This window comes from Rhinatrema bivittatum, chromosome 2 (genome assembly GCF_901001135.1).
Source record: "Rhinatrema bivittatum chromosome 2, aRhiBiv1.1, whole genome shotgun sequence".
In the NCBI taxonomy this organism is placed as follows: domain Eukaryota; kingdom Metazoa; phylum Chordata; class Amphibia; order Gymnophiona; family Rhinatrematidae; genus Rhinatrema; species Rhinatrema bivittatum.
In genome coordinates this window covers 445,210,841-445,229,626 of record NC_042616.1, presented here as the reverse complement: position 1 = coordinate 445,229,626, position 18,786 = coordinate 445,210,841, and the positions used below count along the sequence as shown (strand labels likewise).

The 18,786-nt window shown below is 44.1% G+C and overlaps 1 protein-coding gene across 2 annotated transcripts in view; it reads right to left on the bottom strand.

The window, feature by feature from the left end:
- The window catches only part of MYO10 (myosin X), a 434,555-nt gene extending 416,012 nt beyond the window's left edge, over positions 1-18,543 (bottom strand). The window contains exon 1 of one of the 2 annotated variants that reach the window (XM_029590330.1): positions 18,008-18,543. In XM_029590330.1, coding sequence (XP_029446190.1) covers positions 18,008-18,028 — 21 coding nt within the window. In that variant the 5' untranslated portion in view covers positions 18,029-18,543. The remainder of the gene's footprint in view (positions 1-18,007) is intronic. The other variant, XM_029590331.1, reaches the window with a different exon arrangement.
- Between the last annotated feature and the right edge of the window lie 243 nt (positions 18,544-18,786).

Here is an 18,786-nt window from a genome sequence, read left to right as displayed (position 1 = left end):
AATAAAGCTCTAATCACACTAAGCCACTGAATTCAGCAATCACACAGTTGGACATCAGACTGCACTGCTCTGAATGCTTCTAATGTGGAAGGAGCAAGTCAGCCGGCCTCCCCGATAACCACCTCCCTCCCTCCCTACTGCACTGCCCTCCACCTCCAACAGGAACTGCCCTGGGGAAAGAGGAATTTCTATCCTGTGTAACATCAAAAGGCTTATGCAGACAACGGTTAGAAATAAAACGAGACCCAGCCAGCAAAAATCAAGGCATTTGATTCCCCCCCGTTTCCTGCCTGAGTGGAGGCTTTTGATGTGAGGTCTGACTGAAGTGCCTGCCCTCTGGCTGCAACGCTTCTCGGTGAGTTTCCCCTCGCTAAGTAACCGGGAGGATCCGCACACAGATGTCTCGGGGAAAACAGTTCAGCCACCAGTTCTGGACTGAGAACACACACTTAAAACTTGGTCTCGGTCCCAGAGACCCCCTAGGACTCGCAGGATGGTGCTTTCCCTTTACACCCCAACCTAAATAAAAAGTTTGGATTTACACAGCACCTTTCATCCAAACAGTAACCTCCCGCTCCAACAGAAAGTATCACGCCCAGCTCCCGGCAGGGAATGCATGGATAGATGGCCTTAGAGGGACTTTTTTTTTTTTGAGGCCCTGCTGGAATAGCACCTGCAGCAAGGGGGGGGGGGGGGGGTAGAGAATAAAATAACCTTTAATTTTCAGTTTCAGCATGCGCTTGGAGAACCATTCTCTCTTGTGGTACTGTAGCTTTGCCCCCCACCCCCAGCCTCCTGATTTGTACTGTACTGCAGCGTGCCCCACATACCACTAGTGATACGGGGGGGGGGGGGGTTAAAAAGGTAGCCCAGTACATGGCATCCACCCCAGAATTAGTGAGAAAGCAGCTTTTAATCTAATGTCATGCTAGTTTATTTCCCCCAGCTATAACAGTAAGATAAAGATAATTCAGTAAAAATGATTCCCTCTTCTCCTGCCCTGCAAAGAAGGAACAGGCTTAAAGCTTAGAACCCGAGAGATCTTGAGAAATCCATAAAATGATCCTGGATTAAAGGTCTGTAAGGTTTTAGCATCAGCAGCGCTTTGCTAGCCTACAATTAAACTTAAAATTACAAATTAAATTTACAATTAAAATTACAATTAAAACTCCATCCATTCTGAAAGTCAGGTGGCATCACTGGAGTGTAAGTGTGAAGACCTAGAGCCTGCTCAGGTTGCCTGAGAGGCAAGTGGATTTTCATGGCTGGAAGCCAACTTCAATCCCAAAAGGGGCCCAGATGAGCTGAAGGTTGGCGTGTGCAGCACAAAGGAGGGTCAGTCAGAGATCTGCACGGAGGGGCAGGTCATGACGAACACATTTCCACTCTGGCGAGTAAGCCATGCTCACGTTTCCAAATACCTGGTCAATATTAAATTCAGATCTCCCAAGCCTATAAAAGACAAGCAACTTTTCATGAGTAACCTCCACGCCAATGTATTGGAAAGCTCTGATGCCAGCAGTACTAGACTCCACACATTCAGTTCCGCGAGTGTAACTGCAACCTCCATCTATTTGAGAGACTGGGCAGAATTTCCGGACAGGAGAGCTCCTCCACCTACTTAACGTCAGTTTGTTTTTTTTAAAAAAAAAGTTAATGCTTAAAAATCATTGCGCACCCCGCATTTTAAAGAGGAAGATTATCATCCCTAGTCTCTAAATGCTCAGCTCTGTAGGATACAGAACTGCCGCTGGCTTGACATCCCAACAGCAGGTTTAGGTGGGGGGGACCCTGCCATCATGCCTCCTTCATCCCAGAATCCATTTTGCTGCACTTCCACAGCAATAGTGGAAACAGGAGAATGGAAGGAAAGACTAGACAGAAATTGGATGATAAAATTTGGGCACCCACTGCCACTTATGACAAAGACAGGGGTCCAGGCTTCGAAAACCCTGGGAATTCAAAGCCTCCTGCTTTATAGGGTTCAGAGATACCTTCTAGAAACGAATGACTTAAATGCAGACTTGCTTTTGTCTGACCCAAACCAATGTCCTGTCTCTTGGGAAAAAAAAAAAAAAAACTGACCCATCCAAAATGTTCATTAAAAAAAAAAATAATAATTAAAACCATCACACAGAAAGTGTCAATTTTCTGTTCAGTCAAGAAATGATCTCGCTCAAAATGCAACCTGCTTGCACATTTAAATGGAAGGAAGCCGAAACCTTAGACACCAGACTAGGAACTGTTCTTTACTACAACCTTATCTTGGGGGGGGGGAAAGCCCTGAAGACAGAGCCTGCAGCTCATTGACTCTTCAAAACTACAAACCAAAATACATCTTAAGGATTCAAAATATAAAGAACTAAAAAAGAGGGCTCTCTCATTAGTGCTCTCAGAACTAAACTGAATTGGAAGAGTTCTCTGCTCACATTTTTTCCTCTGACTGGAAAGAGTTCATCAGTTGGCGGCGATTCTTACAGCACATTATTGGCTAAGGTGGCCTTGGCTTCTAGTTCTGGTAGAGAAGTTACTGAAATTACTTCTGGCTATGGATGTGTTTAGAGATTAGCCCTAGAGTGGACCTCAAGTTCTCACACAGACACACATCACATAATTGTAACTACTGTGAGAAAAAAAAGTGGTAAACGCCTATTCTGCAGAGTCTGATGTGAGGGGGGTCAGAACTACGAGAGGCAGCCGAGGCTGTGTTTTGGGAACATTTGCATTTTTCATAACACAGGCTCAGATATACAGCTAGCAGTATAACTGACAGAGGGACAGGCAGTGAGTACTTTGACTGAGGAGAGAAGATCACTTCCTGGATGTGCTAGAGTAGACTGATCTTTAGAAATGGAAGTTTTTTGGTGTGGGTCCAAATAAAAAAAAATAGACCAACCTCCTATATTGCTAATAGACTCATACGTTTATAAAGAGTCTCTAATGTTATAGTCTGGTAGCCTTTAAATAAATCCAAGTAGGCTTACTAACGTATGAGGCTTATACGTGCTAAGATAGGTATATAGATGAGTTAGAGAATTAAGAAAATATGGGTTGCCTATGGCACACTTTGGTAATTTATTCCATAATGGTAAATGTGGAATAGTTAATATACGAACATTTTGAAATGGCTTTTATTTTGAGTGGTAATGCACATCTCAATAATCATACCTTTAAGAACTCTGCAATTGATGTAAAAGTTGGATATTAGATTCTGACAGAGTAAAGTCTAGCCAAGAAGATTTTCTCATTGAAATTGCTAATACAACGGTCTACACTGTCCTCTCTGAAGAAGCCTGTGATAAGTTAGAAGGCCTTGGTTTCACCCTATTACAACAGTATTTATTTAAAAGTTGCATTAATATCAAATACTACCAGACTATAACATTAGATGTTTTCTCTCTTCTCTACCTATTATCTGTATAGTCAGAAGTAATTCCATTTCCTTCTCCAGCAGAACTAGAAGCTAAGGCCTTCTTAGCCAATAAGTGTGTTACTAGAATCACCGCCATCTGTTGATCTCTCTTTCCAGTCAGAGGAAAACAATGTGAGCAGAGAACTCTTCCAGTTCTGAGACACTGAACCACTATTCCAGATCTTTTGAACGAGCTCAAAAACCCTAGAAAACCTTTTTGCCAAGTCTTTGCCACCCCGGTGGCCTCCACAAGTTTCTTCTTTGCATGATTTTAAAGTTTGCTTGGTTATAGAGAACTTATTTCTTAAAGGGAGAATTGAAACTTCAGAAAATGTTACGATATACAAGATTTAGGAAATCATTAACTTTCCCAAATTAAGATGATCTTCGTATGATATATTGAAGACGACGTTTGTCGGAGATTTTAAGAATGGCACCTCAGCACATTCCACCGGTGACAATACCAGGAAGTAAGAGGGAAAAGAAGATACTGAGCTACTGGTTTCAGTAGACAGCTTGGATGTTTTGGCTTTCTTAGAGAGTCATCCCAGGAAGAAGTTGTTAAAGGGACACAGACTATGGTTTTTGCTCTGAAAATGGTCAGGGATCTTGCAGTGAAGCTTTATTTTTTTGATATAGGTTTTCATAGTTTCTAGGTCACAGGATATTTTCCCTGGCTTATCTCATGCCACAAACTGGAGAGGGAGGTCTTTACATCTTAAGAACCAGGCTTCAGCACTTGGCACTACTTTCATTTTGAAAATGTGGCTACAATTTAATTCAATGTTATAAGTAAACTTATTCCCTTGATATTCAATACTTGTCAATTATCTAGGGAATAAGTTTATTCTTTACAACATGGTAAAATCAGAAAAAGTTTATTACTAATAAAGTACTTATAACATTGAATTAAATTGTAGCCACTCAGATTTATGGTGTTTACTTATAATTATATCTATGTATACATATTATATAAAAAAAACACACAATCACCTCCCACAACAAATATAAAGAAACTCAATAAACTACTCTCTCAATGCTACACATTTTTAATTTTCTAAACTATTTATAAAGCATATGCCTTTTTAAAATTTGAATGTCAATTTTCAAAAACCAAAATTATACAACATTATAAATATCAAAGCAATCATTCTCACCATATAAAGACACATACAAAAGTTATCCTTATATGTCCCTTTTTATAACAAATCAAGTGGCATGCAAACTATAAAGTGCAATCGAGTATCTCATACAATGAGAAATTACTACTTAAAATGATAATTTCCTTTCCTTTAGGACAGTCAGATGAATCCAGAACAAGTGGGTTATGCATCTCTACCAGCAGACGGAGACGGAGCAAACTAACGTCACAGTATATATACCCCTGCAATGACATCAACCTGCCAGTATTTTCCGTCTCCAGTAGATGGTGGATGTGCATATCCCCCAGGGGATTGCTTCAATTTGAAAAGGAGAAATAAAGAAAATTAATTTGCCCTGCTCTCTTGCAGTGATACCAAATGGTCCCTCCCCCAGTTGAGAATTCCTGAGGTGATTTCTGTGGTCCCTCAGATGAGTGCCTTGGTCCGGTAGTTGGTTTTCAGCTGGCGTGGACTTAGCTGTTTAAACAGCTGAAAGGCAGTGGGTGCAGGAAGCTAAGTGCATAACCCACTTGTTCTGGATTCATCTGACTGGATGCTAAGAAACATTTTTTCGTACATTAAATTTATCATTAATGCCAGTTACCAAAAAGTTCTCTTACACAGTTAATCACTAACTGTCTTTCTACATTTACTGATGATTATATTAATTTATCCAAACACAGTATCTGGTATCAATATATTACCAGATCCAAAGCAATTTTTCTCACACTTTTGTAAATATTCCTGAAGTCCTCGATCCGGTGTCTGACATGTTTAAGCTTTAAAAAGGTATATGCCCTTTATAAATATTTAGTTGAACAAAATAAAGTGTGTAGCTTTGGAGTGAGTGGTTTAGGGAGAGAGGGACCATATTTGTTTATACTGATTTTCACCCATAGATTTCCCAGATTTTTGCAAAGGTGAAAATTGGATCAAATCGATTCTCTACCCAATTCAGCAGTTCCCAGTGGTGTGCTGCTGGGAAAAAAAAAAAGCCATTGAGCGAGTGCTTCCACTAACTACCCACAGCAGTGTCCGTGCTTCCCATCTCCCTAAAGCAGCCAGCCGCCATCAGAGAGAAGAGGGAGCAGGCCAGCATTGCAGCTGTCAGAGAAGGGATGTTCCTCCATCCAGCAGGAGTCCTCAGCGAGCAGCGCTTTTGCTGCCAACTCCTAGTCTTTTGGCTGTCCTCTGCAGCTAGAATTATGGGTCCTTAATGCCTCTCAAGATCCACCCGACCCCGTATGGTTTCAGCTGTAAGGGACACCTTGAAGAGTCAGCAGTAGTGCCCAAAAAATGCTGCTCATCCTACTCCTGCTGACTGCACACTAAAGGAAATCTCATACGGAGGAGGTGCGTACTGTGGGAGAAGCAGATCACTTGGGGAGGGAAGAATTAATTGTGCCGATTGTCAGAAGGCAGAGGAGAGAGATGATTGTGAGGATGAAGAAAAGATGATTGTGCCAAGGGGGTGGGAGAAAAGATGATTGTAAGAAGGGGGAGTGGAGGAGAGATGGTTCTGCTAGGGAGGGCAGGAGAAGATATTGTGTCAGAGGAGCAGGGGGAGGAGGGGGGGGGGGTGTTAAGGTGATGCCCCAAAGGGTTGTGGGAGAAAGATGACTGTGCTGAAGGGGATGGTGAGGGCGAGATGACTGCACTGGGGGCCAGGGGAGGGAAAGATGATTGCAGCAGGGGGAATGGGTGAGAAGAGAGGATTGCGTTAGGGGGATGTGTGAGAGATTATTGGGGCAGGAAAGATAATGTGAGCACCCACATCACCAAGTGTGCTAAGAGGAATTGCTGGTGCCTAAAGGTGGGGAGGGGAAATAGAAGGAAGAGAGAACGCCTGGCCCTGGAGGGAGTGCAAAAAGCAGGAAGAGGTGGGGATTGGGCCTGGAAGGAGAGAGGAAAGAAAAACAAAGGAAAAAAAGTTACACAAAAAAAAAAACCCATACAAACCAAGACCCAAATACAAAAATATACTCCCATATTTACCTGGAGAAATGAGTCTTCCACTGATTTTCTCCCATTTTTGTTCTTATAATAAACCCTCATTCCCAGGAAAAATAAAGAACAAAAACCAAAACTGAAAATCCCTATGTATATATATATTTCTTGGTAATATGACAAAGCTTCACCCCTTTAAGAGACCATCATCAATGAATGCTGGAATTGGATTTTTCCTCTCTTTCTTTGCACTCAGTTTTCTTTTTTTTCCTGACATCTTTCATTTTTCCTTCAGTTGCACAACTGTGCCTTTGTTAACATTTTATCTTGCTAGATACCATTTGTTTCCAATAAGATCTCAAATCTTATCAACCTGGGAAGGCTAGACAATGGGTATCAAACAATCCGGCCCATACAATAGTTTCTGCTTTCCATTGCATGGGAGGTGTGCGATAAATGTTCCTGCACTGACTGAAGTGCAACCGATTCACATTAACAGAGGAGCTTTCCTCCATCTTCCACAACCAAAGGTCTGGTGGGTCCAATCCACTAGCACACTCTGCTGCACCCAAGGCCATTTTTCTTATCCCTGATTCGAAGGAGAGGGGGGGAAAAAAAAAAAGAAAAAAAGTTCCCTGCTTTCAAACCAAAAATGAAGCCACTTTGGTAGCAGTGAGGAATGGCTGTATCGAGGTTCCAAAAAAACTCATTCCCAGAAACAAAAATGTTCCAATGAGCTCACTTCTGAACTGCACGTAATAACCTAATAGAGCTCAGAAACCCCATCATAAAGCTCAGGGATAGGGAGAGCAAGAGTAAACGGAGCGTTTTTTCACCCAGCAGTTTTTCCCCACTTGTTTGGCCTTACAGCTCAAATCGGAACCCACATGACAGGAGAAGAGACCAAATAGTCCATCCAGCCTGCCCAGCAAGCTTCTTACGGTAGTAATGGCTCTCTGTACAGGTTACCCCCATGTTTCTGTTAAGGATAGTAATATTTACAATCAAAACCAAGCAACTGTCAAACCCACAGCAAAATTACTGCCAGTGACATTTTTATGGGGTGATCAGCCTTTTTGAAAATCCAGACACCGCTGCTTGAACATGCTTCGCTTTTGGAATTCGGCCGTAGTCCTGTGCTTTTTCCCCCCCTGACGTCTGCGTATCAGTACACTGGACCATAAAGGTCAGGGTCCAGCACTGGCTGCAGTCTAAATCCAGTTCCTCATTTACCCCAGTCATTGAAGCAGAGAGTGACGTTGCAATTGCATCAAAATCATGAAAGCTAATTGGCCGAGAGGTAACTGTCACTCCAGGCAAGTTACCCCCATTTCCATGCTCTAGCCTTTAGGGATTTGCAATTCTCCTCTCATGCCTCTTTTCAATTTGTTTACTGTTTTCGTCCTCACCACCTCTTCCGGAAGGGCATTCCAGGCATCCACTACCCTTCTCTGTGAAATAATATTTTCTGACTTTTTTTGTGACCTGTCTGCTTTCCAACAGAAAAGGTTTGAAGTTTGTGCATCATTAACCTTTCAGGTATCTGAAGGTCTGTATCATATCTCCCCTACACCTCTCCTCTTTTCTTGGATGCACATGTTCAGATCCTTCCGCCTATCATACATCTTCTAATAACCACACATCATTTTGGACACCCTTCTCTGGACCGCCTCCATCCTATCTTTATCTTTTTTGAGATACAGTCTCCAGATCTGAATCCTGTACTCCAGGTGAGGCCTCAGCAAGGACCTGTACAAAAGGCATTAAAACTTTTTCTCTTACTGGTTATCCTCTCTCTATGCAGCCCAGCATTCTTCTGGCTTTAGCTATCACTTTGTCACATTGGAGATCCCAGCTGCCAAATTGACGACAACTCTTCAAGCTTTAAGTCACTTTTCATTCTCTGTTCCTTTAAGTGTGTCCACTCTGTTGCAGATCTTAGTATTATCTGCAAACAAACATTACCTTCTAGCCCTTCTGCAATATCACTGAGAAAGATATTGAACAAAACAGGTCCCAAAACAAATCCCTTAAACACTGTTCTCTGTTCAAAGTAGGTTTCATTTACCATTACACGCTGTCTGTCAGACAACCAGTTTGTAATCCACTCCACCACCTTGGCTTCCACTCCTGCATAGGGGGCTCATTTTATTCATGAGCCTCCTATGCAGGACTGTATCAAAAGCTGCTGAAATCCAAGTGAATCACATCAAGCACTCTTCCTTGTTCCAATTCTTTAGTCAGTCAAATTAATAAAAAAAAAAAAAAAAAAGTCTCCCCCCAGGATCTTTACCTAGTGAATTTATGCTGCCTTGGGTCCAGTAACCCACTGGATTGTAGATAGTTCACTATCCTTTCCTTCAGCAGCTTCTCCATTAAATTTTACCACCACCAAGGTGAGGCTAACCAGCCTCCTCTATAACTACCACGCTTGTGAAGCGGAACCAAAACCACCATTCCCGTTTCCAGAGGTCTACTGACCAGGTTCTTCAGCGGACCCGCCAGCACATCTCGGAGCTCCCTTAGTATCCTGGAATGTTCCTCATCCAGCCCATGCTCGTCCACTTTCAGTTTTTCTAGTTATTCCCATACATTTTCTTCTGTAAATGGGAGTGGGATAGACGAAACCCCATCTATGGTCTTGTCAAATAGCAATGGTCTTTCTCCAGGGAACGCTGAACAGAAGTGTTTAATATTTCTGCCTTTTTTTTTCATCTCTCTCCACACATTGCTCCTCACTATACCACTTCAGGCCTCCCTTCTCTCTCTGATATATCTAAAAATAATTGTCATATCGCTTTCTCTCTTTGACAATCCTCTCTTCCGCTTGACCTTTTGCTTTCCTGGATTTCTCTCTCAGTCTCCCTCACTTTCACCAGGTATTCTTCCCTGGGTTCCTCTTTTTTCGGATCCTTTATACTTCTTGAATACCATCCTTTTTGCCTGTATTTTTTCAACCACTTCCTTTGTGAATTAGATTGCTTTCTTTCCTCTTACTTTGGTTTACTTTGCTAACATATAGATTTGTTGCCTTTGCTCCTTTTAATTTGGCCTACTGTTCCACCTCACCCATTATCTCCCAGTCCTTCCTCCTGAACATCCCCATTTTGACAAAATACATATTTTTGAAATTCAAAACGCAGATCTTCGTGTGACTTCGCTGTATCTTATTTGTGATATCAAACCATACTGTTTGATAATCATTGGTGCTCAGGGAAGCAACTACCTGGACATTAGACATATTTTCCCTCATGTCAGCACTAGATCAAGTATCACACCCTCCCTCAAGGGCTCCATTACCATTTGTTTGATCACAACTCCTTGAAGGGCATCCACTATCTCTCTCTACTTCTTGCAGATTCTTAGGAAGGGATTCTCCAATCCACATCTGGCAGATTAAAATCTCCAATGAGCAACACTGCTCTCTTCTTTCCCACCTTTTGGGTGTGTTTGACCAGATCTTTGTCCAGCTCTTCTGTCTGAATCGGAGACCTATAGACTACACTGATGTAAATGGAAGCAGCATCCTCTTAAGAAGAGCCCATAATGCTTCTTCCCTACCCCACATCCCTTGCATTTCAGTTGCTTAGATATTGTTTTTGGCCAACTATTCCTCCCTCTTGTCCTTCCTTAAAAAGTTAGAGCCCGGGTTGGCCATATCCCAATCATGAGAGCCACTTGGCCGTGTTTCTTTAACAGCAGCAATGGCCAGTCCGCTTCCACCATTAGGGCCTGCAGCTCTGGGATTTTAATGCCCAAACTACATACATTTGTGGTCCTAGCTTTCTGATTTCTATCCCTTGGTTTGCTGCTCTTCCGAGTCAAGTTCAATAGTTTGAGCTAATTGATTTTGTGTTTTCTCCTCCCAATTCTTATGCTGCCTGGGGGGGGGGGGGGGGGGGTGACGTGCCAAGTTTATTGGCCACCTCCTGCCACTCCCCTCCCTCTAGTTTAAATGCCTGATAATGTATGCTCTGAATTTGTTCTTTAGCATCTATCCAGCACCAGGAACCTTCTTTCACATTTACCTAGGGACTTTTCCCCCATTTTAAAAATCACTCCAATATATCTAATCTGGAGCAATGCATCAGAGATCCTTCCAGAATCCTGTGACCATGGGACCTGAATCCAACCACCGAGTGTCATCCTTAAGTGATGACCATAATCCCTTCCCACCCCCGACACAGGGCTGCAGCAGACAGATGCCACATACGCAGACCAACATGTAGACTGGGGGTGGGAGACCATAACATTGCCTTCCTATGAATTGGTACTAGCCTGAGTCAGCCAGCAGCATATTTTATACTGTATAGACAGGGAGAGACATAACAGAATAGCTATTACTAATTATATTTATTTTAATGCAAACCAAAACTATCCTGCAGCACTAGCCAGTGTGTGATTTGGCTGGTATTTTAGAACAACCGTAATCTTTTCCAGAAGCCTCGCCTTTTCTGGCTTCTCCTTTTCGGTCGCGGCACTTGCCGTACCAGGATATGATCATGTTTCACTGTAAACCCTAGCAGCCTGCCCCAGAAAATCCAGCTCCTGGCAACTGTCAGTAAATTTGGGGGGGGGGGGGGGGGGGGGGGGGGGGGGGAGGGGATAAAAAGGCATATCCATAAAAGTATTTTCATAATCAGTAAAACAAAAACAAAAAACCACGCCCTCCTGAGGGCCCGTCTCCAGTGCCATGGGCTCAGGCTCTGAAGCTGCACTACTTAGGAGTCGTGGAGACCGTCTCAGGGCAAAAAGGAATGACTGAGTAGAGCAAGTGCCGCTCTGCAGAACATGTTGTCTGTAACAATGTGCGGTTGTTGAAAATTTTAAATGGGTATATTTTGCACATTTTATGGCAGGGCAGATCCCCACAGGTGAAATTAAGTACCCTATGGTTCACAAAATTAGGCAACGCCATTCTGCCCCCTCATCTCCTCAGCTAATATCGGGCCATGCGCTTAGCGAGTCCGAGAACTTGACTGGGCAGGGACTACACCCAACCTTGGCTCTCCTTAGAGCCTGAGGCAGCAGAGGACATGGATTTGGCTCTTCTGCCATTTATGCCCTACTTATCTTCAAGGGTTAGGAGAGTTATGCTTTCCTGCCCGATTTAGTCCTGGGGGAATCCTGCGCTGCTGAGCAAGGCAGAGTTTGTGCAAAATTCTCCCTTCCCGCACACTTCCATTCCCCTCCCCCGCCCCTCGCACCGTAGAATTAAGGCTACACAGCCACTGTCCATGCTATCGCAGCAAACAATGGCTCACCTGCCGGAAGAGGAAGGGCATGATCCCCAGAAGCTGCGGCATGGGTGAGGGTCGCGCAGCAAGCTCCAACTGCCTGAAGACCAGGACCATACAATCGGCAACTAAGGCGTGAGAGCGAGCGCGAGGCGGGGGGGGGAGGGAAGAGAGAGAGCGAATGCTGAGGAGGCTTACAGACCCTTGGAGATGACAGCTCTCAAAAGGAAGAGGGGAATAAATGGTAGGTGGTGGGGAGAGGAGATAAACACGGACAGTAGCAGAAATCAAAGGAGGATTCATATTTCCATTATTTCTAGGCCAGGGGTGGAGGGATGAGGAGAAAGCAGATGAACAGGGACAGGGGGGCAGAGGTCAAGGGGCATTCATATTTCCATTTGTGCTGGGCCAGAGGTCCGCAGCCTTTTTGACGAGTGCCATGGCACTGGACAGCCGAGTGGACCGACTTCCACCGCAGAGGTCGTGTTTAACCAAACATCGTCCCCTGCAACAGGAGAGCAGCCCTTCAGCAGTGGGAGATGTTTGATTCAATGCGACTCCTGCTGCTGCAAGTGAGGCTTTGAGCTAGCTTCCTGATCAATAGCGGGGGCGGTCACTGTCTGCTCAGCTTTCCAGTGCCATGCCATGCCTGATTCAGTGGTGGCGGAAGTCAGTCTAGTGCCACGGCCCATGTAGCACAGGTTGCCTACACCTGCATAAAACAAATGGAAATAGGAATCCTCCTTTGATCTCTGCTTCTGTCCCTGTTTACCTCATCTCATCCCACCCTGGACCAGTGGACCTCGTCCCACTGGTGGCTGAATAAGAGGTCCGTACCCAGACCCCGAGAGTATGGGCGAGCCTGTATTTTTGTTGGGTTATTTTGACAAATAAATGTGCTGAATTTTGCTGAATTTAGAGAGTGTGTGGGCAGAATTTCTAAGTTTTTGTTGCAGAATTTTCAGTTTTTTTGCACAGAATTCCTCCAGGAGTATTGATTATAATATGGAGGTGTGGTATGGGATACACTCATACACCATTGGCAATACTAAGGAATAACCAATGTTTTTCTGTAGCCACTTTCCATATGGATGGTGCAAGTTGGTGGATGCAGGGGCTGAAATTCTTAGGTCAACTGTGAGATGAGGAGGGGTGGATTCCCTTCAACAATTTGCAAAAGGAGTTTGAGGTTCCAGGCAGACCTACGAGAGAATATGGGCTAAGCTGGGCAAGTCAGACGGGGTGTCTTGGGTTCGGCACCTGTCCTCATGGGTGGAACAGACTTTAATGGTAATAGGGACGTGTAAGAAAACTATTACATTGTTATATAGGGCCATAATTTTTGATGTATGAGAAGAAACAGCCTATCACTAAATGAATGGCCCAGTGGAATACAGATCTGGGGTTGAATCTAGGAGAGAGGGACTGGAAAGGAATCTGGAAGAGAGTACATACAGTAACTCTGTTCGACTACAGATGGAATGTAGAAACTCGTGAGGAGAACCTATAGATGGTCTTCAACAATTTTGCGAGTTTCTCTCCATTTTCCTGGAAGGGTTGAGGGGCAGTTGGGTCCTGTGTGGTAGTTCCAAGGTTTTTGGAGGAGGGTGGAGACTCAGACTGTTAACATCAGGTCACCTTTGGTGGACCTATTCATCTCACACCTTTTTGGGATCTGGGTCAAATGTGTCCTTAACCAGCCCGCTGCATAAGCTATGTGACCATCTCATACAAGCTGCACAGTTTCCAAATTGCTCATTGGTACAATCAGGTGTGGTTATAGAGAAAATAATGTGTACTTCAGAAGACATTTTATGATCAAGTGTGGGGACCACACTGGCAATACTTAAGGACGACAGAGTCTTGGCTCATTGGGGTGAAGATGTTTGGGACAATGCACTTGAGGGTAAGTAGTATGTATTTGTATTTATGTTGCTAATGCTGTTTTTGGGGGCTTGCATTCATTAATTGGGTGAAGCCTTGGAATTAGATTTGGTGGAGAAGCAGCAGAGAAAATTGTTATGCTGTTAAATAACTCCTTAACTATCTGTCATCTGTTTAAAACAAAAAGTTAAAAAAATATATATATGTTTGGTTGTCAATAAATCTGGCACGGCCAGATTTAAGATGTTGGAACCTATGGGCAAGACTGGAGAGCAGAGCACCACATCACCACCAGCACATGGCCCTAAAACAAGTAGGAGCAGCCTGGATATTTGGCATGTTAGGCAGTTGCCTGTGTTGACCATACCTGCCACAAAGACAGACATTATATTACCATCTCTCAACAGTAAGCAAAATAAGAGATAAACCCAATATAGTTATGCTCTTTTGGCTCTCAAAAGTTTAGATTTCCATTGTGGAACCACACAAATTAAAAAAAAGTTACTTCTGGCTACATGGTTCTTCCCCAGTAAATCAATCATGCTAAGCTGCCCTTAAACAGAAGGAATTTAATCACATTATGGATGGTATGGGCAGTATCATACATGTTCGGGAACAGGCAACCAGCCCCTGCATTAGATACTGTTCCACGGGATGACAGGTTAGACTCACCGGCTGTGTTTGCATGAAACTAAAGTAACTGGCACTGTAACAGAAACCCAGCAGTGAGGTTTTTTTGCCCCAAGCACTATCCTTAATGAGTAGACAAGCTCCCAGGAGGTAGGTCTGGCATGAGTAATAGTCTGCTCAGCAAGCATGCACTTCCTTCCAGACCCAGATAGGTGCAGGCTTTCCACTTAAGCTTCAAGTGGTGACAGATATCCTGCTGAGGCACGGGAGAGGGAAGGCAGAAAGACAATTGCTCGGGACCAGAGGCAAAGCACAAGTAACGCCGTCCATTCAGGAGAACAGACACACTTTCACCTGTATCTGGTGGGTCACCATGACAATCAAATCCCTGGTACTCAGAAAGCGAGCCAGCCTGCCACAAGCCACGTGTGCGGTGCCACACTGCAGCCTGATGTACTTAAAACTGTAGGCAACCTGGATGGGCTATTTATTGTTAATGACTCATCCCACTATATTATTTCCAGTAGGCATCATCCAGGTGATCCCATTGTCTGCACAACTGCATTAAACTTCCCAGCTGTACTGAATGGCAGGAAGCGTGCTAGGATTGGATTTTTTATTTTTTTGCCATCATCCTAGCGTTATTCATTTATTGTGTGAGGGTTCCAGATTGGGGGAATTTGAGTGGAGGGAGAGCAGGAGGGTCAAGATAGAAGGAAAAAACCCGTTCATAACCAGAGATGGATATAGATTAAAGCTCAAAAAGCTGTACTTGGTGATCCTGTAGAATAATGCCAGAATGTCAAAGGCAATCCAAGCTTTTAAACAGAGATCAAAGTCTCTGCAACCACCACAAACGAATATAAATACCAGATGTCAACATACTTTAAAAAAAAAAAAAAAACGCCACACACTAGAGCCCTACTTGTTCCCTCATCGTTTCAACACTAATTTTTTCTGCTTCACAGTGAACATTAATTTCTAGTAAGATCAAAAAGAGTTAACAGTCACTCCCAGCACAGGGCTCAACTTTAGCACTGTTCCCAGCCTACAATTTTTCTCCTTCCAAAATAAGATTCAAAAAAAGCCACCAACACCACAGCAGTGCAAGTAAGCTGTCTTGAAATATCACACCATCTTGTCCTTTCACCTTATTCCTAGGTTACCTTCCATCTCATTGAAGCACATTTTATTCCTTGCGGCCTGTAAATGAAACCACTGCCAGACAAAAATACCACCCCTCCCCCCCAGTCCTGGATCAACCTTTCAAGCGATCTTAATAAAAACTAAATTACGATTAGCAGGATCCGGTTTAAGCATGTTTAAAGCTAACAGGTAACCAGATGCTCTGGGCAAAACCAGCCGAGCTCGCTTTCCGGGTCATCAGCAAGCGGATCCAAGGCTTTAAGAAAAAAATAAATTAAAAAAAAAAAAAGGAGGAGGAGTCTACACGTTATTTTGTGACAAATATTTTATTTGAGTGGAGGAAGAGGGAGCTTGTCTAATAAAATCAAAAGCTTTAGGTGGAGAGAATCACCAAATCGGGCAACATCATCCTGAAAACCGGGCCGCTGCCATCAGAAATAAATGAGAGATTTATAGTTCTCCCTGGTATTTTAAATTCAAAAATTAAAGGATATAAAGGAGATGAGTCTAAGCCATTAGAAATAACCTCTTCCAGTAGTACTTCTCTTTTCCACTGGAGCAGCTGCAGCCCTCACTACAGGGCACCGCACTGACAGGCTTCTGCCATAAAAAGTTACACCCGCAGTTGGGCACATAATAATATGAATATCGTCTGATGCAGTCATGAGATTAGTGCATCCAAACCATGTGCCCAACACATGTAAATTCCATGTAGATGAAGATATTACCACCCAATGCAAGAAAGCGTGCCCAGAGGCTTGGTGCCCAACGCACATTTTTTTTAATGAGGGGAATTTAACTCCAGTGTAAAGTTAACTGGCAGTCAGGAGCTCATGAGAAACTTAAAAATATGGTCCTCTGTGTTGTGATAAAATATCCTCCTCCTTAGAATCATCCTGGCTCTTAAAGTTACTGCTTGCAGTGGAGAAAAAAGTGTGTTGATTAGGTCAAAAAAAGAAGCACACTTTTCTTATGACTGCACAATTTAGAAGCCTGCCATGGGCACCTTCAGCACTGAAATCAGCACCTCAGAGAGATAACCTTAAAGAAGTGCGATTAAAACGGATGCTCCGATTGAGCGCCCACTGCAACCAGCAACTGATTGTAATAAACTCCTTTGAGCACCAGAAACACACATTTCTCCCTTTAGTGTGCTGCTTTTTTCTTTTTTTTAAACATTACTCTTTTCCTTTCATTCAAATACTGCATCAGGCGCGCAAGGGTTGTGGCTATTTGCACTCATTTTGTACGTGCTTATCGCCTGAAGCGAAATGGGACTACTCGTCACTGGCATCAGGACAGTAACTATACATTAGTCCGCAACAGAGGTCAATGCTAAAAATGCACCCCTCCCCCAAACACGTTTTGATGTAAACTAGCCAACAGCAATTCCTACTGTATGTAGAAGCACAAAGATTATCCATCCCCTCTTCAAAAAACAACGTTTTCTTAGATAATTCACTTAAGAAAAGCACTCAAATGCCCCCGATTTGTATTTTATTGGATTTTCTGGATTAAAAACCTCACCTTTCCAATTCCGAGCTCAAGGTCAGTAATTTACAGGTACAATAGGTATTCCCCCGCCCTAGAGGGGGGTGACAATTTAAAGTTTATAGGCAAGGAGGGCGGGGGAGTGAAGCTCTCTGTGACCTTGAGCAATAAGTGGCAGAAGCAGATTTGAAGAACCCTGGCTTCCCCAGTCCTCCGCTCATTGCTCCAACGGCTACACCACTCCTTCAACCAAGGCAATCTAAGTTCAAGTCAGAAGGCTTCCGCAACTCCGCCTCTGCCAAGGGAATCGGCCTCCTGCTGCATTATCACACCCTCAAGTACACGTCACATAAACACACAAAGAACAGTTAAAGAAGTGCGGTGGCACGAGTTTTCTTTAAAAAGAAAGGTGGTCATAATGAAGAATGCACACCCTTTAATTTAAAAAATGAAGGGGAAAAAAAGTCAAAAGCAGCAAGAATACTAGGACAGGAAACAGGTGGGGAAAATGCTAAAGAGAGTAGCGCTGAGAACCAGAAATGGAGCCTGTACACCTGCTTTGAAGGGAAACCTGCATTCCACTCTGGAAATAAACACTGTTACGATGTTTGCAGACCTTACTGTCATGTACAGGTACTGACCTCATGATGTGCAGCACCCTCCAAGGCTAATCACAAATAAATTAAGTTAGCCCCCCCTACTTGACCTTAATTTCTAATAATCGAAGTAGACCAACATGGTAACTACAGTTTGTTTTTTGTTTTTTTTATTTTTTTGCCCATAGGAGCATCAGCAATATCCCAAACATTGACCCAGGATCTAAATAATTGAAAAGGTGTTTGGACTACTATAGTCAGACCTGAATGAATGTCACAAGCCCAGCAGCGCAACTAGGTGCCGGGGAGAAGAAAAGATCTGGAGTATCTCTCCCTCCTCCCCCAAGATCTTCCCAGGTCCAGCCCGGAAACTAATATCCGGGGAACTGATTCTCATCACCCAGCACAAAAAAAAAACGCCACACATCGTCAAAAAGAGAAGCACCAAATGTCTCCGGCAGAAGCCCTGGGCAGCGTACCCCTGGGACCCCCACCGGCAGCAGGGGGATGCTCGGCACTCACCTCCCGGAAGAAGCCGTCCATGGCTCCAACAGCAGTCACAGCAAAAATCCCGCGGTGGTGAGAGGGAGGGATTCCTACGGCTGCAGTCCTAGGTCCGGGCACAGCATGTGCTCAAAGCAATCCACAATTTCCGGCGCACGGAGGGAGCAAAGGGGGCTTTGCATCGGCCACTTCAATCCATGCCGTCGCCGCTCTGCCCGGATCCTTTGTGTCCCGACCGGGCTCCCCCTCACTCAGAGCTGCTGCAGCCGACGCATGTCTTCCCTTCCTTTACTGCAGAGATTTTCAGATCAAACAACAAAAAAAATCCCGGCAAATCCAAAGGAGAGAAAAAAGAAAATCAACAATAAAAATTAGAAAAATAAAGTGAAAAGAGTTTAGCCCCGAAATCCACACAAAAAGAAAAACTATAGCATGCAAGCAAACTGCCGGCTTCCAAAGTTTATTGCTGCTAACCAGGCACCCTCCAGAGCTCTGAGACTGCCCACAGCCACTGCCGAGACCGGCCGGGCTCAGGTGGGGGGGGGGGGGGGAGAGGCCGTGGCCCCGCCCTCAAGGGACAATCTCTACCAATCCCCGTGCGTCGGCTCCCCCTCCCGCCCCGCCCCTTCTTGCAACGCAGGTCGGGCTGGAGGAGGGGGTGGGCGCCGAGCCGGACGTTCACCTTCCCGGTTTCGTTTTTTTTGTCTCTTCCAGAGCTGTTTAATCGAGGTCCGCCGTCGCTGCGCTCCGGCTGCAAGAAGTTGATCGATTCCGATCCGATGCGTGGGCTCTTTCAC